The 26,174-nt window shown below is 41.5% G+C and overlaps 1 protein-coding gene across 2 annotated transcripts in view; it reads right to left on the reverse strand.

The window, feature by feature from the left end:
• Positions 1-1,425: 1,425 nt before the first annotated feature.
• NTMT2 (N-terminal Xaa-Pro-Lys N-methyltransferase 2) overlaps positions 1,426-26,174 on the reverse strand; it is a 41,032-nt gene continuing 16,283 nt past the window's right edge. For both annotated transcript variants that reach the window (XM_080407441.1, XM_080407440.1), the window contains 4 exons: positions 25,568-25,779; positions 18,132-18,307; positions 12,431-12,680; positions 1,426-9,847 (listed from right to left, as the gene is read on the reverse strand). In XM_080407441.1, the coding sequence (XP_080263567.1) occupies positions 9,573-9,847; positions 12,431-12,680; positions 18,132-18,307; positions 25,568-25,721 (855 nt within the window). In that variant the 5' untranslated portion in view covers positions 25,722-25,779 and the 3' untranslated portion in view covers positions 1,426-9,572. The remainder of the gene's footprint in view (positions 9,848-12,430; positions 12,681-18,131; positions 18,308-25,567; positions 25,780-26,174) is intronic.

Consider the following 26,174-nt stretch of genomic DNA (forward strand, 5'->3'; position numbering starts at 1 on the left):
TTCTCACTATTCCCCAGTCAAAAGGAGTAGCACAATCCCTGGTTTTCTCCGGTCTATGACTCTGCCTCCTCCTTACTCATCATGTTTGTCTTGATCTTTGATTTCTGCCACTATGCTTCTATGGATACATCAAGCTGTTTGTGTGCACTCTTTGTTATGGGACAGAAAGGGAGGACATCTGCAAAGGCAGGTTAGATCCACTTCTACATTCTCTAGCAATGTGAGAATTTTCATTTTGAAACCTTCATGGTGCAGTTAAGCCTTAAAGGGTGTTAGTACAAACACAAGATTATTATTTCCTAAAATGTCATTATTTGAAAGCCATTCTCACAATGGGGTGTTTGAGGATGAAAACACTCCAGCCTGTCAAGCCTCCTGCTTTCTATGTCAAACATCTCTCTCGTTTCCCACCACCACCTTTGCAACTCACACATGCCCAACACGAGCCCACAGCTTCTTTCTGGCTCCTGATCCCAGGTATCTAGATGCTGCTCTGTCTGCTCTTGTCTGACAAGCAGGGCCCAAAGCTGGAGGGGAGCAAGGCACACCATGCCACTCTGTGTGCACTGCCAGCTGCTCTAGCACTTCTTTATCACACAGGATTACAAACCCATCCATGGGTGGGTGTCCACTCTTCTGCCACAGGACCCAGTGGAGCAGCGTGGAGCAGCAGTGGAGACTGCTTGTAATGTTATTGTTAAGAGGTTCCATTGGGTTGTTTTTAGCAGAAATTTGAGTTGCTTGTTTTGCAGCAGAGGATCAGTTACAAAAACAACACCAAGCAGGAAGGCTTTTTTGAGAGAAGGGCTCTGTTTACCATGTTAATTTCAGGGAAAGTTATTTGGGAGGAGGGAGGAAGTAGTCAAATCCTTGTTTACCATGCTGGAAACCCAAATCCCCTCAGTTTATGCAAATAAGAGAGAAAATGGCTTAGTGGTATGAGCACATGGCTGTGACTAAGGGGAGCTGGGTTTGTTCCCTCCTCTAACGAATACAATTCTCTAAGGCCTCTCTTCCCTCAAGGTAGGATTCAATTCATTTAACATAAGGTATATGGTCCCAGCTGAAGACCAAATCACTGATCAGCAGAGAGAGACAGGATATTCCTAATGTCGGATTTGTCCAGCAGCATCGGATATACTGAAAAGTCTGGCAGAGGCACCGGCTTTGCTTCCCTGATTATTAGGCAATCACAATAACCACTTGGACCAAACAGTTAAAATAAGATGAGATGAACGTACTCTGCTTTCTGGGGTTCCCATACATGTAATGAAGCTAACTAGTCCTTCCCCACCTGACAGTAGGGTGGAAAGGATCAATGTACTAGTTATTACAACATGCTCTGATGCTGAGATGCTGGAGGCCATAAAAGCCTGACTGTAAGTAGGTCTGTCTACCTGAGAACGCAGCAACAGCAAGTAGTCCATTGGTTCCTAAATCCTTTCTGTTCGGTATGTGCACCTGTCCTGGATGTTGCGTGGCTGGTTTGGATCACTGCAATGATATGCTCAGCCACCTTTTGTGAGGTGGCATTTCTCTCCTTGCTGTAGAGAATGCAGTCCATTGGGGGAGTCATGGCAAAGCTGCCTGTGCTGAAAGAGCCCAGAAAAAGAGAAAATTAGTCACTGATCTCGGCTACGTTAGGGCAAAGGCAGGGTTTGCTCTGCCCGCTGAAATCGGAATTACTGCATGCTGCAAACTGAAGGTGCTATCAAACATCAGCCTGGGGATCTATAAGACTGAGAAGAAAAGAACAGGGACTGAATCCTACCTGAGCAGTGAAATGACTTAGTGTAGGGTGAGCAAGTACTCACTTGGTCAGGGCCCCTCTGCCTTGGCATCTAGACGGCTAGAGATGACACACAGCTTAATCGCAGGCAGGGAGCAAGTCAGACAGCAGAGTGGCTCTACAGACACTACCCAAACAGGAGCCTCTTCAATGGCCTACGTTTTGCCTTTGGAAGTGGTCAGGGCTGCCTCTCTCACCAAATCAAGGCAGCCCAAATATGGTTCCTCTGGGAACTTTAATGTTTTACTGAATCACTTAGTTTCTCTTGATGACTGCTGCTTCAGAGTCTCAGTTGCTGGATCCCAGTGGGGATTTTGTTGATGGGGGTTTATTGACTGCTTGTTACCTTGAAGTTACTGCAGTAGCAGGAGTCACAGGTAACTCCTGGAGTCTGTTTATTTTATGGGTTGGATTTTTAAGAGTTTGCCAATGGTACCCTGATTTTAGGAGAAGGCACTTTCTTATTTAGCAATGCACTCATGTATTGATCCATAAATAACACTAGTGTGTTCTTTGGTAAGACCCAAAAGAGGGTCAGCCCTGGCTCATCAGTAAACCATGTAAAAATAGTGCAAAAAGAACCTCTCAGCAAACTCATCACGTCTATCTGGGGGAGGTGCAAGCCAAACATCAGTGTAATTTTGTACTCCACTGAGTTTTCAGGAGTATCTGTGCCCATACCTTCTGAAAGAAAAATGCTAAAAGGTCCAAGATGGAGTAATCTCTGACAGCCTTCGCTTTGGTCTCCAGTAGAGGCTCTCAGAGTTGCAAGATTTTTACAGCTGGGGCTGCAGATCCAAATTCTGCATCTGTGGGAGAAACAGACTTGAATGCACTGAAGTCTCACAGTGAGGTCCATAAATTCCCATATAGCCGAGCTGGAATTAATCTTGCCTCACTTAAACCCCTAAAAATGACTTGTCTGAACCTAAGACAGTCCTGTAGGCTCCTTCTATACAGTTGAGTATACGGATAACCATCGCAGGTGGGAAGAAGTTTTTTGGGAGGAGCTGGTCTCTTCCCAGTGACTATCATGGGAAGTCTTGACAATTACCTTAGACCCAGACAAGTGTCTTCTAGATATCCAAATTAGGTGAGAGGCATCTTATGTCTGTGATTACATGCAGCCATACTGAAGGGAGCCACAAGGTCATTAGGTCATCTTAGTTGATCCTATGTACCGCATTACAAAATCCTCACATGACTGAGAGGCTTAAGATATAAGCAACATTAATTCAAAGAGGCTAGGCAGATCTGAGTGGGTTTTATGAGTGAGATGTGCCAGGTGTCACCCAAGGGATCCTGCCATGGAGCCCTGGAATGGAGCCAGGTTGAGCACATGACACTGAATGCTCATGCAGCAACAGTTCCCTTGGCAAATGGTGCTGGACCATTTCTTTGTGTGGCTGGGGATCCAGATTACATAGCAGTCCCTGTTCCACTGCAGTAGATGCCTTGTGAAAAGCTGGCAAGCCACACATATTCCAAGCACCACAGGTCACCTTGGCCAACACAAACTGCATATAACCCACATGTATGCATAGGCATCTGTAAAACTGTTAACTGTGTGTGTACACAGAGAGGGAAATCTTCCAAACAAAGATTTTGAAGCTAGACCTGTGATTTTTGATGTTGTGTGTTTGTTACTCTGTTAATGGAGGAGTGTGGGAGGATTTCCATGCTGGAGTATTGCCCCAGCAGCAGTGGCCGCAGGAACTGAAGCTGCTCACAGCAGCATCAGGCTGCATGAGCACACAGAAGGCTGCTCAGAAAGTGCTGCGTACCGCTTTGTGGAGGCTCAGCAGCACTTGTGGCATGTGTGCCACTGTTCGGGAATCTTTGCTACAGATCGGGAAGAGACAATCTCTGAATCAGGATTTTACATTCACAGGGCATTGTCAGAGGTTAGGGAGAGGGGAACAATCAGGCATAATGTACCGACAATTGAGTTCAGGTCACTGTAAGGTGGTACAGTTAAATGGAGTGTTCAGAAGGACTTTGCTATTGCTTGGATCTTTAATAGATCTGCTTAGAATGGGATGAATGCATGGGCCTGCCATGAGTGTCTCCTGCATGGGCCAGTTTTTCCCCACTGACTGCAAAGAGAGCCTAGTTATCTTAGATGAGACATTTTATATTTAGGTGTCTCAGATCAAGTCAGATTATTTTTACCTAAGATACCTACATCTCCCTAAGGGGTTTTCAAAGACATGCTGATGCTAAACTTTGATTGAATTGGCCACATGCTTTAGAAATCCCTTTAGATGTCTACCTCCACTGACAAGTACCTAAATCCTTTCAAATCTGGTCTCTAGCTAATTCTGAAAATGTAGTCTTGTGTGAAGCTGAGTTTCCTACAAGCCAAATCTTCAGAATTACAGGCATTCAAAGACACCAATAGGTATCTACTAAGCCACAGTGCACTTATAGGACTTCTGGATCTTCAAATGCTTCTTAAAACCTTAGGCTCAGGCACCTGAAAATACCACAAGGTTGAAATGCCTTCAAATTCAACATTTTTGGAAGAGAGATACAGGGAAGAGAGACTTTCCACCAATTTTCTGTCTTTATTTTTGCTGCAGGCATACACCAGGTTGTTCTTCCAATGCTTTGAAAGGAACAGAAGCTGTTTATGTTCCTCAGCACAATGTTCAGCCTGAGCCCTTTCTTTGCAGGACGTATCAGGTTGGTGTAATAAGCAGGCTAACCATAACCATGCTGTTTCAATCTGCTCCAAGCAGAACCAGAATAAGTTTACGTCCACCTGCAAAACACACTGCAGTTCCTGTAGTGGCCTGATTTGTGGAGGTGTTAATCACTCACAGCTACTACTTAGGTAAAGCTGTAATGTGGCCCAGATCACCCTTCTGTGCCTCAGTTTCCTTATCCTGAACACAATGATAATGCAGCTTATGGTCTACGGATGTATAGTGTCATACAAATATTGTTATTTACGGCGATGATGAGAACATGAGCTTTGTTTGGTACAAAGGTCTGGGAGTGCCTACTTGACATCAATTGAATGAGACAGGTATTAACCTGTACATTTGAAATACAGCGTGTTGTTATTGTTCTCAGATAAACAGAATAACCTCCTCTTAAAATCAAAGGTAATCTGTTTTACTTCAGTGAGATGTGGTGATGTCCACAGAGAACAAATCATTTTTGGCAAGTGGAGGAGGGATTTTCTTGGCAAGTTGGAAGAAGCATCAAAGGAAGAGAAGAGGGATGGGATGCAACACAACTGGTTTTAATTACACATAACAGTCAAGTTCCTCTGGACAGGCCTACCGTCTGATATGTCATTGTAAATGCTCTGGGGAGCCTGGATTAAGAGAATGAAAAAAACAAGTTAATGGCATAAAGGTACTCAGGACTCTTAGTGGAGTAACTGGCAAAGCTTTTGTCAGTTGGCATCATGCAGTGATACATCACCCCCATTAATGTAGCACCCCGGTACCATAACTTTGATTTTTAATGGGTGTTTGGTTATCCAAGTCCATGCCTTTTTCTGGTTTTGATAGTCATAGCTCCTCAGATCACACTGCACACTGCACTTCTGTTTGACATTAACGATGAAGATGCTGAATTGGTTATAACAAGGATGCACTTTCATTCCCACTGCACAACCACCAGGATGAGGGGAAACTCTCTTATTTCAAGCCAGTTCAGCTCTGAGGTGGTCTGAATTGCTCTGGAGGTGCCAGTTTCTTCTTCTGGCCTGTCAAAGAGCCTAAGGCGGCAGCTCCCTAGACCAGACACACTGCAAGCTGCCTGAATAGATGGGATAGGTCTGGAGAAAAAAAGAGCTTGGGCAGAGATTTCTTGACAGGACTGTTCCTCTTGAAATGCCTGTTTTCTTTGGAAATTGATGACTTGTTTCACTAAATTTGGGGGCAGGGAATGTACTGGTTTTATTAGCATATTCTGTAGAAAACTGATGTTTCACTTCAACTATTACAATATTATATATTATCATTTCACCTAACATGTCAGTTTAGACTAGATTAGATGAACATCCAAACAAGAAAGTCAAACTAAAAATATCCTGTATGATTATTTCAGTATTTCTGAAACAAAATACTTTAGAACATCCATTCAGCAATATGTTTAAAACTGATGGTGCTCTATTCCAATTAGGAATGAAAGAACATTTGTAATGTCTGACTTGCCTTCGGAATATGAACAGCTTGAGCTTTGATGGACACTGGAGCTGCACAGTTGGGATCGCTGTTCAGGCTGCTGTTATAATTGTTTTCTTACATTTTGTTTAGGTTGCAGTAGCATTTGGGGGCTACTGTCAGGGTTTGAGGATGTCTTTTGCAAGGAACCTCATACGTATATAATAAAGATAACACTTGGCCTTCAGTCACACAGAATAGAAGCACTGGACCCAATATGGGAAAACCAAGCATTATGAAGAACTTTTGTGGTGACATGGTGCAAGTGGGCTTTACTGCACTTTGGCTAAGCATTTACTTGAGTAATGGTTGCCTGGGAGAAACATCTGATTGAAGGACTAATTGGGTATTTCCCTAATTAGCTGTTGATGGTGAATGAGGGCTTGAGCTTGAAGGACCCTGAATGTTCTGTGAGCCTCACCTTAGCCAGGGTATGGATCCTGGATTCAATTTCTGCTAACACTGAGATCAGGAATAAGTCTTAAATGAGCACCAAACAAATGGGATTCAAACTCCTACTGCAATCTGATGAGCTAAAGGCTTCTTTAAATGTATGGTTTAAATAACTTGAAAGTTGAGGCAGAGCAACCGAGTTGATTATCCAGTCTTTGAACACCAAAGAGCAACTGATACATAGATGATTTCTAAGCAAGATCTGTTTGAAATTTGTGATTCTTCATTATTATTATTATAGTTATTGTTATTATTATTGTTATTATTATTATTTACTATGGTAAAGTCCAGAGCACCCTGAACGTTTAAGCCACAAATGGCTCTTACCCATATTCATCAACATTTCAGGGTGGCCTACACTGGTTGACTGGGAATTCTTCAATTAAAATATACCTTCAAAAGGAGGAAACAAAAATATTATTCAGTCTGCAGCAATTTCATGCATTTAAGTCCCTGGAGGGCTTGTGTTTCTTTACTCTTGAGGTTCATTATGTCACCAGAAGAGCTTTAATATTTTACTGTGGAAGCAACATAGCCATGAAACATTAATTTCCAGGAATGTGGGAACCATGAAATATGGGGTTTTCTATTAAATTAATATTTTACTTGCGTCTATTCTCACATAGTTAAGGGAACCAATTTTCATTATATGTTTATGTATATGTATTCTGGAAGTTCATATAGAAAGATGAACAAAATATGGGAAAATCACTTTTACCTTGAAAAATGTATTTCACTGATAAAAATACCAGTCATTTATATTCTACCTTTCATCCTAAACCACTTCAAATTCTACATACATCTTGGAACAATGTCTCTCATTACTAAACTGCACCCACTCTGGTGTGTAAGTGAACAGCTGATATATTCTGCCCTGTGAGATGCGACAGCTGTTTAGATTTGTATAAAATTGTTTACTTCCCTATTTGCACAATGCCATTTTCTCACCATTGTGTGACCAATGCCATTAAGATATGCCTGGCATAGACATGATTGTACTAGGATCTCCAGCAGCCTCCAAGTATTCTGCATCGTGGCAGATGTCTCTGGCTGGAAGAAAAAATGGTGAAGGACAAATTAACTTGCAATCTATGTAAAGGCCTTTTAAATATTCTCCTGTTATTGCTAATCAGTGTTACTAACTATAGGACTGATGGCTCTTTCTTGTAAAATGGATGACTGGGTTTCCTTCAGATATTTACACATACTCGCATGCAAAAACCACATCGTCTTTTAGCAGCCTCGGCAGAATGGAAGCATTGTAGTGGCTTAATGGGAATCTGAAGCACTTAGTTCTGGGACAATTCCAGAATCTAAGTGTCCACCTAGGGTTTTTAACAATATTATATACTAAATTTATGTCCATTTCCAGTTGATTAGAATGGAAGAATTAGCCAAAACATTCCAGAAGCATCTGTGTCATGGGAACCATAGAATTCTAGGTTACATGAAACGCCAGAGATTCACCAAATCACCAGGGTTGTTTTCCTTAATGCTACAATTAGCGATGGCACATTAAAAGAACAATTACTGGATAAGATTTGGCTGCAGGAAGCCCTCTGCCATAAATTGGAAATTCTCAACATATGCAACCATGTTGCTAGAGAAGATGAGTTATGCAATTAAACCCAAAACTGGTTATTTGCTATCAAAGGATGGCAAAGTGTACTAAAATCCAGCTGAGAGCTTCCCTGATCTTGTTATCTTCAGGCTTCTATGTGAGTTAATCTAACACAGATGACAATATTTGACACAGACAATTGCTCCTACAGTCATGTGGAGGATGTTTTATAGGAGCCCTTTCCATCAGAACATTGAGGTTTGTCATAATACAACTCTTCAAAAAGTCTGGTAAGTTTTGCCAGAATTGCATTTCAGGGGAATAAAACATGATAAATTCTTCATAAAGAATTTCAAAATTCTCCCTTCTTGTCCTCATTCAGAATGAAGCAGAATTTCAAATTCTGAGTATTTTTGCAAAATGAACTTCTGTCCTCCCACAGCACTTTCACTGCCTATATGAAGAAAAGAAGCTTAACGTGTAATTTCTCTGAGCCTTAAGGAGATGGTATGTGGGTTAGTATTTTCAAATCCAGGCTTATACAGCTGCTGTTTGAATATAAATCATAAATGCTTTTGGGTTACACTAACACCCTCTGCAGTTTAGTACAGTTGTTAATTAATACAATACTGTATTAGTTTTTCTTACAGTCTTACTATTAACGCCCCATGAAATCCCATTAGCTCTGCATATGGTGCCAGACTTGTTCTGAATGTGGGAAAGAAAGACGTTTACAGTGGTATGAATAATAAAGGGAAGCTTTCAAGTGGTTTCCACTGTGAACATTTTGAAAAAATATTTTCCAGAATGTAATTTGCGGGGTAATCTTTTCACAAAATTTCAATGCAAACATGCACATATTTGTCGTCCAAGTTTTCCCCTGGAATGCAAAAACACTTACACACCACTGTTGTTCTATGGCAGATACATCAGGAAGATAAAGTAGTTCCTAAAAATGGAAAATTAACCAGGTTGTCTTACTGTCCAAACTGACAGAAATGCAAAAAAAAAAAAATAAATAAACTGCATAGCTGGTGCCAACAAATGGATAAAACTTTCCTTCCTTTTTTGTTTTAAATATTTTAAAGTACAGATAGTCATGACAGTCAAAATTTGGGTTAGGTTTTCCAGAAGTTATTTGAATTTCCTGCTTCAGGGATCTGACAGATCCTTCTTAAATTCCAGGATGATTTAAGAGCCATAGTAAAAACCAGACTTATTTGTTAATACCTCATACAGAACACTCCAAAATGTATTAGCCGCTACAGAAACCTTGGACCTAATTATTTTTCTATTAGTTGAGTTTTGTCCAGTATTGACTCCTTAACCAAAGGAGTTGATCTGACAAGGAGCTGTTAGAAAAGCTTTTAAAAATGGAGAGAATGATGAAGCAGGCAGGATTTACAAGCAGACTATTTATTCCCTGGAGAAGCTGGCTCAACTGTGATTCTCTCCCAGCCCTTTAGGAATGCCTGCCCTAGAGCTGTAGTAGTAGTAGCGCATGGTTAGGAGGATTCTAATAGATGCTTCTCTCCTGCCCAGTCCTGCAGTTCATCCATAGTCCAGTCTCTGCAGTCTCACTATGCAATCAGGAATGGCCAGGGCCTTTCTGCATGGCCAACATCCAGACAGGGACACACTGCTCAGGGAATCCCTCCTGCCTCTCCTCTCGTAGGATGGTGAGTCCGCTCATTTCAATGAGGCTGTGGAGGATGTTCAGGTCTCGGATCACACTACTATCCAGACAATCCAGGATACAGCCCTCCCTGGCTACATTGTCCTTGAGAATGATAACACCATTAGCCTTCAAGCCATTCTGGCACCGGATGAGAAACTCCAGGAGATCTTTATCTGTCAGATATCCTACAGATGAAGAGATGGAAAATAGATCACTATTAACCATTCAGACAGACTCCCCCTGTACACATCAGAACGGTGCCTTGATCTGAGTCTCTATACCCTATTTATTGCAGGAGAAGTACTGGTCTTGTCAGATTTAATTATGAAATCTTGAGCAAATCAATGAGATTAACAATTACAAACTCAAATCAATATTTAGGATCCATATTAGTAGTAGCAACAGATGCGGACAGAAGTCAATGGGAATAGTGGAGAAAATACTGGGTGCTGAAGGGTTCTTTAATCTGGTGGTTAAAGTCATAATAAGAATCAGTGGCAGGAAGCTCGAGCCAAACAAATTCATACTGGAAATAAGTGACAACTGTTTAACAGTGTAAGTAATTACCCATTGGAAGCTACCAACAGAAGTGGTGTTTACCACCTCTTGAAGTCCTCAAATCAAGCATGGCTGAATTTCTCAAGATACATTTTAATTGAACACAAACTACTGGCTCAGTACAAGGGTAAAGGAATGAAAAGAACAGCTTGTGATATAGAGTAGGTCAAACTAGAAAATCTAACAGCCACTTCTGTCTTTTAATATTACAAATCTCCATAACTTTGTGTAACATTATGAACCCATCAAAGGGGTTCTGGATCAAAGATCCAGTGAGGAATACAAGATCTTCCAAACTACCAAACTCTTTTATAATACCCCAAACTGTTGTGATTTCTGTGTATACCATATACCCTTAAAAACTGCACTTTTTTTTCAATATGTTATTGAGATTGTGATTTTTACCCTTCCTTCTCAAAGATCAATACTTCTGTTACATTAAGGACAGTAGTGCAGGGCTCAGAGAATAGCAAAATGAGAACTCTCACACATGAAACATCTAAAATGAATTATCAGGGACAGGTGGACAGAAACTGAATAAAAAACTTGAAAAAAATAATCATTTGTATTTTCTAGTCAAAATATTTAGTTTTCTTGATGAAAGATTTAAACTTTTATAAATAGAAGTTGTCATTTCAAAACCACATTTTGACATAGCATGTCAGGTTTCTTTAACCACACCCCCAAAAAAAAGAAAAAGAAAAAAGACCCAAAAATGCTGAATACCTTTCAAGTTGGAGGAAAATGTAATTGCTATAGGAAGTGTAAACTTGCATTTCTTTTTAATTTTAGTTTTTCCACAAAATAACAGCTTGGGCTCATATACTTATACATACATAAGACAAATCAAGATTGCATCGGCAAGATTCATTGAAGCTTTTCAACACCTAATTTGGAACTTAATGTTCTCTTAACTTAGCTTTTAGCCTAGTTCCTGAAGAAAATGAGTTCTTCATGGTGTTGCTCTCTATCAGACCTGCCCTTGCTCCACCAAAAAGCATTGAGCTTGCTGGTGGATTTCCGCCCATTTCAAGATCAGGGTAGAAGTTTGATTAATGCTTAAGATCACTACATATTTCATTTAAATTGATGGAGGAAGGAGATTCAGACCTGTGTCTATGCTAAAGAAAAGGTACATGCGCCCTTCAGCAGCAGCCACATAGCTGATCAGCACAGCCTCAGACAAGCCGTAGCTCATTCAGTCTCATGTTGACTTGGATTTGGTCAAAAGATGAGGCAGGAGCTACATTTACTGCAATGAATGGTTATCCAAGAAAAGCAAAAATACAAAGGAATATTATACTGTTCTGAAGCAATTTGCTTGTACAGCTACAAAGACTGTACAAAGAAGCTCAGTTTCATTATTTTTTAAGACCAGGGGACAAAATAAGTGTTCCTGAATAAAACCATCTTCTGTGCTAATCTCTCCACATTTATCTTTCTTTTTGCCTAGCAAGAAACTGTTATCTCCAGGGTTTTGAAGAGTTGTTCAGGCCTCCTCTTGTACTTTAGAATAATGAGTTCTGCCAGCTAGAACTGCACCATGGAAACTGAGGTTCACAGAGGAGGAGAAAACCTTACTGGAAGGACAGTTAGGCACTGCAGCAGGTTTTCTAGGAAAAAATAAGATTTTTTTTTTTTTTGGTAAGGAACATTGCCCACATTATCTCATAGCCAGTCTGCTGCTCTTGATGCTGCAGGAGAAGAAGTAGATATTTCTTATATGAAGGTGTACTGTGGGACATAGCTAAATGAACCAGTTTGATAAGCATCAGTGCATGTTTAAGACAATCTGGTATACAGGTATTCATGATTTCACTATGGCTTTTTTCAGATTGTTTCCTGAAATACCCCCAAGTGCGGATAATCATCAGATTCAGAAATCCCTGCTCAGAGGTGAGGCCAACCCTGTGTATCTGTCTGCAGCACTGGCAACAGGAGGCTTACTCCTCAGCTGCACCTTAGCATGCAGGCTACTCTCCAAGAACATGACCTTTCTCCAGTATGTGACCTGGATAAAAACAACTTGGTGTATACCCACTGTGTGTGTGGCTGGGAAGAACTCTCGAAAGTCTCTTGTGAGATTTTAGGAAGCAGTTCCAAAGATTTGAGAACCTTCTTTTACAGCTGCACCGTTCTTTTAAATAGACTTTAGCACAGGCTATACAGCTCTCTGAGATGCTGGGCTGAATGAATCATGTTGAACTAACCTGAAACCCACTGAATCCAGATGACATCATATCTTTGCGGGGCTGGAGTGAATTCCTGGAGGCTTTTGCAATAATACATCTCTACTCTGTCCTCCTTGTCCTGCAGGTAGTTCGGGACCTCAGCCAGAAAATTCTCCATCATATCCACTAGCTCCACGCTCTTGAAAACCGGTAACAGGACATGTTTGCTGATACGACCTATGCCAGAGCCACAGTCCAGGGCACGGTTGGTGCCAGCTTTCCCCACACCCTGTGGGATACAAGAAAATAATTTGAAGTCCAAAAAATACCACCTGAAAGATCACAGCAGCTATGCTACCCACTATGGCCTCTAGCCCACCAAGCCTAGTGTCTTGTTTCCTTTGTGCACAGCTGTTGCAAGATCGGTAAAGAACCTGGGACAGTATCTTTGGGCACCTACATGTGAGCCAAGCTGGGCTGCTGTATTCCCAGGCTGCTGTTGATCAGATTTCTTCATTGCAGCCCTGCATTTACTGCTCTATAATAAATTTTTGCTTGGTATAAGAAGAAACATAACCTGTCACAAGCTCCTAGCTTTCTCAGAAGATCCACTGGTCTTTGTAAAGTCCTTGCAACTTCACCTGTCAAATATTCACACCTCACAGCCAACTATGTGGCTAGATAAGCCTCATTCTGAGCCCTGTTAAGGCCTAACAAAAAAGTAAACACCAAATACTGCATGCAAGAAGTAACTTCTGCAGCACAGAACTTCCCAGATGCCCATGGACATCTCTGCAGATGCACAGCATCCTTAGGATCAGAGTGCAGTTTTCAAAACAAGCTGTGTTTGAACAAAAATCTTGGAGTTGCAGGTAACTTATGACAACTCAAAAAGTCTGGCCTGGAGCATATACATAAATTCTTTTTCAGGCATAGAGACAAGAAAGATGATTGAGTAGATTTTGCTTTACTGTTCTTTTTTCTTCATAAATATCACCTCTGGAAAGAGATCAGACATGAAAAGTGTGGCACAAAGGCTATGTCTATGAGAAAATAATGAGTCACTGTAAAAGAAGCTTTATAATGAAAGCTGTATTTCACCCTTAAAGCTTCCATTCTAGCTATAAAACGGCTCTTAAGAGCCTGCTGCTGTTCTGTAAAACAGAAATTTTAAGTCCGTACATGTACTGACTGTGGGATTGGAGCTCCCCTAGCCAAAGTTATCTGTTAAACAAATATATTAAAAGCAAATGTAAACACCTTTTCCCTGTCCTCTGAAACCTAGTGTTGAAGTGAAAGCTATGGGCCAAAGCCCCTATTGCAACTTTACCATTCTTGAAGGAAATAAGCCCAGGAAGGGTTTTACTCTTCCTGCTTATTGGGCGACCCCCTCTGTAATGACCAAGCATAAATCATGTAACTGGCTGCTTTTTTGGCCTTGTTTCAGTGGGTAATTCAGTAGATTATTAAGGTCAAAGGACAGTACCGTCAGCGACATGACTATGAATAGCCCGGCTGAGCATCTGGTTACATACAGTAACTGTAGAAAGAGCACAAGGACCTCAAAGGCTCTCACCAGTCTCCAGGGCTCCAATTTGTATACCTGGGAAGATTAATCTCTTGATGTATGCAAGAGTCCACAAGCCTTCAACCCTATTGGACTCTGGAGACTACCTGTTTGTAGTTAGCCAGAAAATGTGAGCCATTCTTCATTCACAGGCTGCACTTAGGAGCATGTGGCTTTTACGGAGGACCAGGCTAAGCTGTAACAAGGAGTTCATGAAAGGAGAAGGAACTGTGTCTTGGATCTTTACAAGGTGGATTTCCATATTGTTTGCTGGCAGATACATACAGGCCTACACTGATGTGATTAAGTAAAAATCTTTGAGAAAGCTGGTGAGAAAACCAGGATGATTTACCAAAACAACTAAAAGAATTCAACAAAAAGCTGTATAACTTCCTTGACATTTGTGTTTCAGAGAACCTATAGTTACAGGACCTCACTCGAAACAGGAAATTCATCTCCCATGATGTGTCATGACAAGGACCTCTGATGACACATCTCCATTTGTCATTGAGAAGGAAAGGGAACAATCATGGGAGATGAAGCTTGATTCCACACTTCACTGAAAGGGAGCCACAGCTTCAGGCAATCATCTGAGAAGCCCTGTGAAGCACCACGGCTCTGTTTGTAATGAAAATGTTGACATAATTCCATGTTCAGCTAATATATTTTCAGTTTGGAAATGCTCAGAGCTTTGACAGGGTATTAACATTTTCTTTGGAAGGCAATCATTTTCCCAAAAGCGTAATTGAGTTGAAAATCAGACTCCTTATTTTAAAAAATAGTATAAGTGAAAATTTTAAGCCAGAACAGGCTTCACAATTTAAGATTGACTGCTCCTCTGATTACCTGCTTCCCATTACACAGAATCACTATCATTTAGGACACATACACACCCAAAACTTCTTCTGTAAGGCTAGATAGGGCACTCACAAGTTTCCTTAGGGATAAAAGAGCTGTGGATTATGTTCCTGATGCCACTTCAGGTCTTGGAAGGGTAGGAAGGCAGTGTAGATATGTAGGATAAAAAAGAAATCAAGAGTTCAAGAAACAGGTAAAAATCACAGTGGGTTTCCTTATAAACTAAAAGAATAATAAATCAGGTTTTCAACAACATCTCTTCCACCTTCCTGATGAAACAGGAGAAAAATCACTTTCAAGAACCTTTTCAATTCAGCAAATAACTAATCAGGCAGGTGAACTAAGGACAAGAAAGGGAGAAAGGGTGTAGGGCAGAAAGGGAACTATAAAGTTAATATAATCTCCATCTGTATTATTTCCCACATCTATAGATCACAACTGTTCCTGAATTAATAGTTTCTTTGTTTTCTTTATTTCCTTTTTCACACACTACTCTGGATCAGGCACTTGAAAACACAGCGTCTATGTGGACATCAAGGCTTTAACTGGCATTAAACAGTGCCATAAATACACAGTGCTATAGCTCTGCTGATAACCCCATCAAGTTTGACTGTACCTAAGACAGCCTATACCTTGTCTGTACAGCACTGTTGGCTCAAGTAATGTTGCTCTTGGTTTGAGTTCTTCCCACACACACATAAAACCTCTTAACTTGAGCACAGTGGCACTTTTAACTCAGTTTGACTCACCTGGGAAAGAGACAGGCTAAAACGTAAGTGAAATCCTTAGTTCTTTCCGTAATCCCCTCCATGTGCCCAGGCAAGATAAATTCTCCAATGGTAAAGAAATCTGTAGCTCAGTTTACAGTAGTGCTAAGAATCATGCTAAGAAATGCCATACCTGAAAGTATGCAACATCAGTCATGTAAGGGAAATGTCACTGTGTGGCATTTCCACACCAGCCAAACTAACTCAAGAGGGGTAATTTGAGTGGAACTGGGCAACTGTTTTTTAAGGAGTGCTAGTTTTGCCAGAAAATGAAGCTTTGGAAGAATAAAAGTCTCTGTGAAAATGGTATTTCAAATCTAGAGAATAGTTATAGCCAAAAAACACGGGGAAGAATGTTGAAAATGTCAAGATACTTCTTTTTCATGACTTTCAAGGAAAAAAAACAAAAAAACTTGTCAACTTCTCATTTTTAAAACAGCATTTTTCATTTTGGAACTGTCTTGAACTCTTGAAAACAAAAGGAGAAGTTTTTCAGAGGGTAAAACAATTTAAAAAAAGTGAAATATGTTCAGTTGATCTGAAACTTATTTTCCTATTTTCTGTTTTTGTTAAAATTCTCTTCAAAAAAGAAAGTAGAGTTTATATTAGGGTGAAGCAAATTGCTTTTTTTTCTATCTTAATGACCTTATTGGGAAAAAAAAAATCATAGAGCCATAAACTTGGGAAGACATAACTCAAATTAGCTTTACAATAAAGTTACTACTACAGAAAGCCAGTAAATATCTGTATCTAGTTAAGTAGGATTCAAATTGCAGTAGTAAGAAAGGAAAATAAACCATAATAAAACATAACCAATTGCCTGTATCTCAACAGAGGACAGGCTTTAACAAACTAGATCAGAATTAGCAAAATGTGCAGATTCCTTTCTGTTCCTTTCCCCTCCCCCCCCTTGTTTGATCTTGGCCATTCAGAGTATCCTTTCTATCCCTGGCTAATAATAGTAGGAACTCTGCTCTGGAGTATTTTGTATCTCTCATCACACCTGATGCATTGGGTATGATTTCTCTTTGGCATGTGAAACTCTGCTACAGACTGTACTTCTTTCCTTTTCAGGTCTTGGAAATGAGAAAGTGTAACTGTGTGATAAAAACCTGCCATTCAGTAAACTGAATCTGTATGATGTCTAGGAAGCGTAAAAACTTTCCCTGAGTACACACTTATGCACCACTTGAATTCCACACATGTCCTTAAAACAAGACTTAAGTAAAACCTAAGGAATATGCCTTGAACTGGCTCTGGCTTATAAGTTGCATTTAATTTTTTCTGAAAATGCCATTTTACCATCAGGTTCTCACTTTGTGTTTGTAGAAAGCCTGATATAGCGAGGCTTTGAAATGTGAAGCAGTTGTGCATTAGCATTAATACAAATGATTGTTAAAAAAGAAAATGTAGCTGTTCACTCGTGGTTTGCTGGCTCACTGCCCCAAAAGCCTCCCTGTATCAGGTACAGCAAACTTTGCCGCCAGTTGCCCTTCACTGCTATACAGGATTTCTGTCTGTTAAGCCACACTCATTTTCCATCCCAATCCAATTAAACGGTGCCCTTTTTTTATACACAACATCTAATTAACTTATTGAGGTGGATCATTAAAACTAAAAAATGGTCATCTGGGTATCCCAAATTTGTACATTTGAGCAGAAAATGAAAGATCTGTGGTAGCTTTATATAGAACTAGTCATCTTGTGAGCAGGAGAAATTAAGAAATTTGTTTTTCTGTAGCTTTGTGGATTCTTCAGCATCTAATACTGTTGTTGAGTTAATTTAGTGGGCTTTTCCTCTGGGAAGAGAGGACAGTCAGAAAACCATCAGGCCACACTTTCAAAGATTTTCAGATTCCTAAAGACACATTTAGGCACCAACAAGATTTTCAGAAAACTAAGTGCCAAAGTGACATTGCTATTGCAGGTGCTTTTAAAATCCTACTTTGCATCTCAGGTCAAAGCAGACCTTTAGAAATCTGCCTGCAACGTGACACTGGAATGTTCAAGAAACAAAATATTTTTCCTAATGCAGGAAGCTTATTCTATATACTCCTAATGTTGGGGGGGGGGGGGCTGGGTTTCGCTGCAGCATTCTCAGTAATATCTATAAATAGGCAAAACAGAAACTTGGCATTTAGTCTCAGCTACTTTCCCAAATGGACTGCAGGAATTTGCACAGACAAATCTCCCACTGAAGCCAGCAATGATTTTATCACGAAAGGTCCCTGTCCTGCACTGAGAATTAATCTTCTACCCAAACACAACTATAAGAACTCCTTGCACAATCCTTTTCACAGCTTTGGAGAATAAGAAAAGGATGCAAACCAGGTAAATAATGACCTAAGGCCAGGCAAAATGTGTATTTATGATGATGCATGAGCTGGCAGAATACATTACTAGACCCAATGCCCATCAGTTATGACCTGTGACTGCATATCACATACAACATATGGTGCCATTTAAAATATATGTGACTGGGCACAGTGCATGTCATTTATGACACATCATCACTGTTTCTTGCAGAAGATGGGATTAAATGACTCACCCCAACAAACTTCCTGAGAAACTCCCTGGAGGATTCAATGTCTGTATTGGAGAGCTCAATGTAGTCTCCCATCATGCCCTCTTCTGTGGCTGGCACCTCCCGGTAGAAGTGTTTGGCCCTGGCGTAGAACTGCATCTCCCCATTGATAACTTGACTTGTCAAAGCGTAAAGTTTCACTGCAAGCAGATAAATCACTATTTTATTGTTAATGACAGATATTTCTGGTTTCGTTTATTGCTCTGGAGGCATGATGGCAAAGCTCTATAAACCTACGTTGAGCCTTCAAATTGTCAAACCTCTCTTTCTAAAGCAAAGGTGGAAGGAAAGGTGTTGGATTTAATCCTGCAAGACCTTGAAGGGATACAGACCCCTTTGAGCAGATTCAGTGTCTCCCAGGCTCAGACACAGTTTTTGTCATCACACTATGTTTTCACATCAGTGAAAATCATTTTAAGTTTGAAGCAAACATCCATGCCAAAGAGGACAAGGGGTTTGATTTGCTCCCAGAAAAGCTGTGGGCAGTATTTATCGCTATGCAGGGTAATCATTTCTGCTATCACAAACATAACTGTTCTGCAGATTTCCATATATGCTTTCTAGCCATTGACAGCTGCATGGACAGTGCACCAAGAAGAGAATGGATGAATGAGACGCTTGCTCTGGTTTATTTTTAGTGATACTCTACAGTCCATGGCACTGCAAGTAAGCTGAACCAAAGAGCAGATGGCAGTCTCAGGCCTAAATAAGCATACAGGAGGGAGATGATTTAGAAGAGACAGTCCTAAATTTTCATCTGTCACAGGTCAAGGAGTGAGATAAACAGTGGGTGATACACAGGAAAGATCCTGTGTGCCAGAGGCTTGGAGGTTTCTTTTCATTGCTTAGCTACCTTGCTGGTAATATATAGCACCTGTAAGTTTGAAGTTGTTTTAATAAAACCTGTGAGTTTTGCTGGGTAAAGGGCTATTTTCCCTTATTCTTACATTCCCCTATCCTCCACATGCTTCGTTTTTCTGTACTCAGTGTGCACTGGCATATCAAAACCAATTATATTTTGCAGCTCCAAAGTTTGGATTGGTGTAGTCCATAAACAGTTTTCTTGGAAACCAGCATCTCTGACTGTCTCATGTATGCATACAAGTGCCCAGGCACTTCCCTGTGTGTATGACAAGACTTTCCAACAAAACACAGCTACAAGCCTGGCTGTGAAAGATAGGCAATAAGGAGGGATGGTGTCACACCGGGAACAAGTCTCTGCGAGTACAACCTTGCAGTGTGAGACCTGCTCTGATGCAGATTCCCAGCATGCCCAAGGAACCAGAAATGATCCAGCAGCAAACACCTTTGGGGCTAGTAAGAACAGAAAGGAAGAGCTCTCTGCCAGCTGTGTACACAGAAGGACCAGGGAGCAGTGCTTTGTCATTGCATCTTTAAACTTCCATGGCAGCACTGCTGATCGCTGCTGGGAAGGGTCTGAACAGGCCATGCCTTGCTTATGCCGGCTGGGGAACAGGAATTATGCCCTCCACACAGAGAGCTAGGCCAGAGGCCCTGAACATAAGCCTGGAATGTATTTATTGAGGGCAAGAAAGCTCAGCAGGGAATGATAAGTGTGTGCCTGCCCATCCTCAGCAGGAGAATGACATTTTGGAGGCAAATGAGGGGGGGGCAAAGGAAGTAGGATGGGGAATAATTACTAGCAAGGACCACTCAGAACAGAATAGTGCTATTGGGTTACACATAAGCAGCATGCCCGGCATATCCTTCATCCAACAAAAGCAGCATTACCAGCCCCTCTTGTCATCACCTGCTTAAGTCAACTGCTGAACGGATACTATTAAAGCTTTAATCCATTACACATTTATGTTATGCCTGAGAAATTTATACCACAAGAAGCACTGAGCCCAGCAAGGGTCAAACCTGGGAGTTTTACACACTCCACTGATTATATTCACATACTCAGAAGAAACCATTTAGCTGAAAAAATTAATATGAAGGAGGCAGCAGCCAATCCCCAGCACAACTTGGCCAGGGCGGCTCCCAGAGCCTGGGAAAAAGACTACATCGGTGGCTGTGACTCTTCCAGTAAACAATCTCCATCTTCCCCCAGGACTGGCACCATCTTGTTTTCTCTGCATCTCTTTTTTCTCCATTTCAGAAGCCAGCCTGTCCGGTGAACAGAACTGAATCCCTGCATGTTGGCTTTGCAAGATCTTCCATGTAAGAGTCCAGTGATGATTTCTAGGGCTTCTTTAATGGACCCATCAATGGACAGTGATTTATCCTGGTTTGCTAGGTTGAAGGGAAAGGCATTTACAGGCAGGCTGCATACTAGGACAGGATTCTGCAGGCAGCTGGTAGCATGAACGACAAATATTCAGAGTCCTTCTACCCAAGCATGAGCCTGACCCGAGGCAACACATGGAGACGATATGTTGTCAGGATATCAAATCTGTAGTGTGTGCTCTCGCATTTCTCACTCAGAACCAGTATCAGGCTTGCAGAATGCCTGCCGGGAGTTGCATGCATACACCAGCTGACTGCAGCTCCTCCAGGCCAGCTGGGGCCCCAGAGCCCTGCCTTACGTGCTGGCATCCGAAACCAACTCTCGGTTTAGAATTCACTGGGTCTTCGCAATGCATCAGACTTTGCAAAGATCTTTTTACGCAAGTCTCCTACCTGAGGGCATGCAAGGACACAGGCTAATGTAAAGGGTGGCACTGTACCCAAGGTCTTCTCCTTCGGACTCACAGTCTCACTCATGCAGCGTGCATTCCATACAGATGATTTCCACCTCTTGCTCCCTCAGCATTACTCCTCCCCCTCATGAATTTGCAACACTGCCAACTCTCCCAATGCACAACCCAATTTTCCAGACACAGCCAATCAACCTCACCTCTGATCTGCTTTGCAGCTGTGCCTGGCATGCAAGCTCCAGCAGAAGGACCAGAGGGAGAGGGAGGTTTGCCAGCTTTCAGGAATCTACCCCAAAAAAGAAGTGCAAGGAGGCACACATGTCCTTGGTGGCAGTTAGTGTTGCAGCTCTGCTCCAGTGTGCCTCCCACTCATCACAGGACCTGTCTAGCCAGAGGCATCTCCCTTTCCATGACCAATGTGGGACTATCTCATGCATCAGGAAATGAAATACTTGTGAGATCTGTTATGGATACACGGCCTGATTTCAGTGAACTTTGTAAAGTAGGGCATAGGCAGGATAGGATGATGAAGGCTGTAAGTCTCTGACATTGGGACGGGGGCAGCTGTCTTTCACAGACAAGGTTTTCAGTGTTAAGGCAGGTGACTTGTAAGGTTTAAAGTTAGAGATGGTTACAACAATCCCACTGCAAAACCAGGTTGAGAACTGGAACTGGCTCCCTAAAGGTCACTCTGCAGTCATGAGACAGTAATTTTGAGTTGCTGCAAATACAATTTGGATGCGGAGTGGTGACCCTGAACTAGACAGAAAGTATCTAAGCCCTTTTGCCCTACAAAACATATCTCTAATATTTTCTTAGGGATCAGTTCAAAATTTTGTTTCCCAGTGCATCTGATCTAAACCTCTATAGAAATGGACCACTTAATACTAAGACCAGGTGCAATCCCATCCTGCAGTAGACTCTTACAGTTCTTGGTTGTAGGGTTTACTCAGCTAAATTTCCCTGGCAGCAGTAAATGTTGCAAGTAATTTTTCTGAAGTTTTTATTTGTGAACATTACTTTGTGGCTCCAACTGCATTCTGCAAGATATTGAACTAATTCCAGTTTGGCTGAGTATTCCCTTTCAAATGCAACATCTGCTTTGTGCATCACTTGAAAAATAGTTATCTGGGTGCAGGGTAGAATTCACCTCTCTACTGTGGTCCCAAAACCATTTAAATTCTGTTTTATAGAAGATGAACATTAGCCCACCCCCAAAGCAGATTTTACTTACAGGCACATGCCTCACACACGGGAATATTTGTCTCTATGGACCGATCATCTAAGTTTTCCACGGCAGATCTCACCCCACTGGCACCAAGTCCCACAGCCCATATAAACACATGCATAATTTCCAGTATCCGGGTAGCTCCATTAAAGTCCACTGGGCTTAAGGGCATTCACACACATTTAAGTACATTGTTGGATCTGGGCCTAAAGTTACTTGTGTCTTTTATTTATAAATGTTACCCTGGTCTGTAGAAGTGACATGTTTCTCTTAACGGGCTGTGATACCAGATATGCTCAGCTCATAAGTAAACATGCCTAAAAGTGCTCCACCACTGAATCTAGCAATGGAGTGGGAGGAGCGTGGAGTTAGCATAGCTTGAAGCAAGCTTTCTACCTTGCTGACCCTCCTGGGCAGCACTGCAAGTTTCAATGGGAGGCTTGATTTCAGTGTTATTACTCATGTTTAGGATTAAGCACATGCTTAACTACCCTGCTAGATCACAGTCTTAATGTCGCTTTAGTCGTTTAACACTGTTTACAGAGAGATAATCTGGATCTAGTCTTGAAGCTTGAGAAGTTTAGTTCACTTTTGCTCAGTTCCACTCTGAATGAAACTGGAAAATGTCATGCTGCAGACATGTTCAGACCTGCCACATCCTGGCCTCTCCATCACAGAGAGCACTGGATGACAGGATAATCCAGGTTGGAAGGGAACTAAGGAGGTCCCTAGTCCAAACTTCAGCTCAAAGCAGGGACAGACATGATGTCAGATGATGTTCATCAGAACTTTACTCAGGTAGGTTTTGAAAGCCTCAGTGGTGGAGAATTGTACGACCTCCCTGGGCAACCTGTTCCAATGACTGTCCTCACAGGGAAAGTTTTTCCTTATGGTCAGTACGAACTTCTTTTCATTTATGACCACTGCCTCTTGGCCTCCTGCCTCACACCACTGCACAGCTCAGCTCCATCTTCTTTATTATCTTCCTGTAGGTACTGGCAGGCTGATATTTGGTCTCCCTGATGTCTCTTGTGGCTGAACATGCCCCATTCCCTTTGTCTCTCTTCACAGGGCATGTGCTCCAGTTCCCTCACCACCCTGGAGGTCATCCAACTCACTCCATCTGATTTCCTGCATTGGGAGTTCAGGACTCCACACATATGGTCTTGTGACTGCTGCATAAAAGGGGATAATCGGCTTCCCCCAATCAGCTAGCTATGCTTTTGTGAATACAGCCCAGGATACTGTGGGCCTTTGCTGCCAGGACACACTTGTGGTTCATGTTCAGTTGCTGTCTACCAAAACCCTATCAGCAGGGCTGCTCCCTGGCCAGCCACTGCCCATCCCATGTTGTTGTTGCTGAAGGTTCTTCCTTTCCAGGTATAGGACTTGGCATTTGCCTTTGAATTTCAGTGAATTTGAATTTCACTAGGTTCCCACTGTCTCTTTCCTCCAGCCTACTTAGGTGCCTCTGGATGGCAGTCCTGACCCAGAGCTTGCAGACAAGTCCTGCTGTTGGCTGCAGTCTGCAAAGGTGATGAGCAAGCAGTCCTTCACCTCCTCCAGGTTATTGATAAAGATGTTAAACAAGATAGGTCCCAGGACAGACCCTTGCAGTACTCCGCTGACCTTGAGATTCGACCACAACTTTCTGAGCCCAAGCACCCAATCACTTTTCACCTGTCTGATTGTCCACCCATCCAGACCACAACATCCTAGCATGCTGTGAAGGTTCTTGGCTGTGTCTCCATGCCAGAGCACATGAGCTACCCCACAGTACCTATCCTTATGCACACTTTTGCTTCATGACAGTAACCATGGAGTAACAAACATACTGTTCACATGAAGGCTGGACTCCCAGTACCTTTTCTATGGAGTCAAACTAATTTGGATGGGCTGGAAAAAAGCTTGTAAGCTCTTTAGTGAAATTTTAATGATTCAGGTCATGAAAAGTCTGGCAGAGGGGCTCTTTAGTCTGATAGGAACATTTCAAAACTTGTTGGCTGGGAATGGAAGTTCAAATAAAATTCAGACAAGAAATAAAATATAGTTTTACTAGGGTGAGGCAATTACGCCTGAAAACAGCTTAATGATGGACGGATGGATTCTCAATCATTTGGAGCCCTTAAACCAAGGTATTTTTGTCTTCATAAATGTATAATGTGACCCAGCCATAAGTTACAACATGATGCAGGAACTTCTACATTAAGTTCTAAGCTAGATATTCATAATGGCACCTTCTAGTCTTAAAATGATCTATTAGTACTTACACTAACAGTTAACACTGTAGGAAATCTTGCTCAGTTTCTAATATGTTGTGTTTATTTTCAAAACAAATGAAAGAATAACATTTTCCTAGACTTCTTGAGATTCCATCGACCTATAATTGACTCTCCTTCCTTTCCATCGTTCACAGCTACCTACCACTAGGGATAGGAGTATTTATCTTCCATGTTTCATTTTAAATAGCTGCAGATATTGCTGCATTCGAAAAGCCACATCAAAATACTAAAATAACACAGAAATGCTTTTTCTTTTTACAGGACTCATGGATTCTACCACCCTGAGCAGAGTTCTCCCTGGGGTCTGTATAGTTTCACACAATCAGGTAAGATAATACACTCGCCTAAATGGATAATTCAATTAGGAGGGAGCCCTCAGGAATTCATTGTGAGTACTTTAACAGGTTGCACAGACACATCCTTTCCATCTTAAATTCCTACAGTTCTAACATTGAGTGTAGGCTGAATAATTCTGCTTAAAAAGTGGCATGCTAACATAATACAGACACAAGTCAAATTTACTTTTTAGACATATTGACCTGGGGAATTTTTTTTTTTTATTCAAGGTCAAATTTTCATAAGAAATGAATATTCATTTTCTGCATGAAAAAAATAATGTCTTGGCACCCTGTACCAGAGGCTTTCACTGAAATTTGGCTATAACCAAATATTGGGAAGTATTTTCCTCCCAGATAAGAAACACTATGTTAGACAGTCTGCTGCAGAGATCAAGATTACAAAGACTCTTGAAAATGTTTTTAAATCATTATCTTTCAAGCATTTGTCCAAAACAATACCAATGACAAGGCTAAGGACACACTGAATGACAACAAAACAGGTATCAGGCAACAGAAAGTATGGTCTGTCAGCTCTGCTAGTTTTGCATTTGTCCTTCCAAGTTTCAAACAGGCCAACACATATTTCACTTAAATGGTGACAAAAAAAAGGAGCCATCAGCCAGAAACCAAACTTTATCTCACTATTGAGGTCTTTCCCTTGTCCTCCTTTAACAATCTGTGGAGTATTTAGGTATAAAAACAGGGTGCTGAATTAGAGGGAGCTGAGAGAGTACGGAATGGTTTAGCTAGCTAGTACTGTAGTCTTTCTAGCTGGGCTTCTCAAAACTACTGATTGTCATTAATGTGTCTGCACTCTACCATCTAACATGATATGTCTTTTTGGAGCACAGTCATTCATGCACACAGACGCTCCTGCCCACCAGCTACTCACCCAGGGGAAGCTTTTCCAGCAGATAAAGGTAACTCTGAAAGAAGTCATTTCGGATTGCCTTATGCAAGATGAAGGACATACTGTGCCGACAGAGTTCTTCATCTGTCTTGTGCCAACGCGACTTAAAGGCCAAATGTGCTGCTTTATATGCCATGATGAAAATGTCTTTTGCAAGGGTGGACAGTTGCTGTGGCTGGTGCTCTCCGGAGGACCTGTTCGTCTGAAGAGGCAGAGGCAGTGTCATTTAAACTGTGGCAATGTGCTGTCATTCTATATTGGGGTGTGTGTCTAGAGCAGTGCAAGGGGTGGAGGCGGGTGAGAGGGGAGTAAGAAATGCTGGCTGTTGGCACTGGCTCAAAGTAATCTCTGGAGCGTCGCCCTCTGAAATGAGCAGGTGCTGGAAAGTGATAAAAAACTCAACCGGGAAATTGCTTAGCCACAGTAAAAGTATATCTACTCCAAAAAAAGAGTGGCTTTAATTCAATTACTTTTTTCCTATTCTATTCAGCCTTCACTTCAAAGGAACTCAGATATTATCCAGGATCTCCCATTTCCCTCTTTTATATCTCACAGGGTGATTTTATTTCTCCGTCTCTTCCTCATTATT

This window comes from Falco punctatus (assembly GCF_963210335.1).
Source record: "Falco punctatus genome assembly, chromosome: 11".
NCBI lineage: Eukaryota > Metazoa > Chordata > Aves > Falconiformes > Falconidae > Falco > Falco punctatus.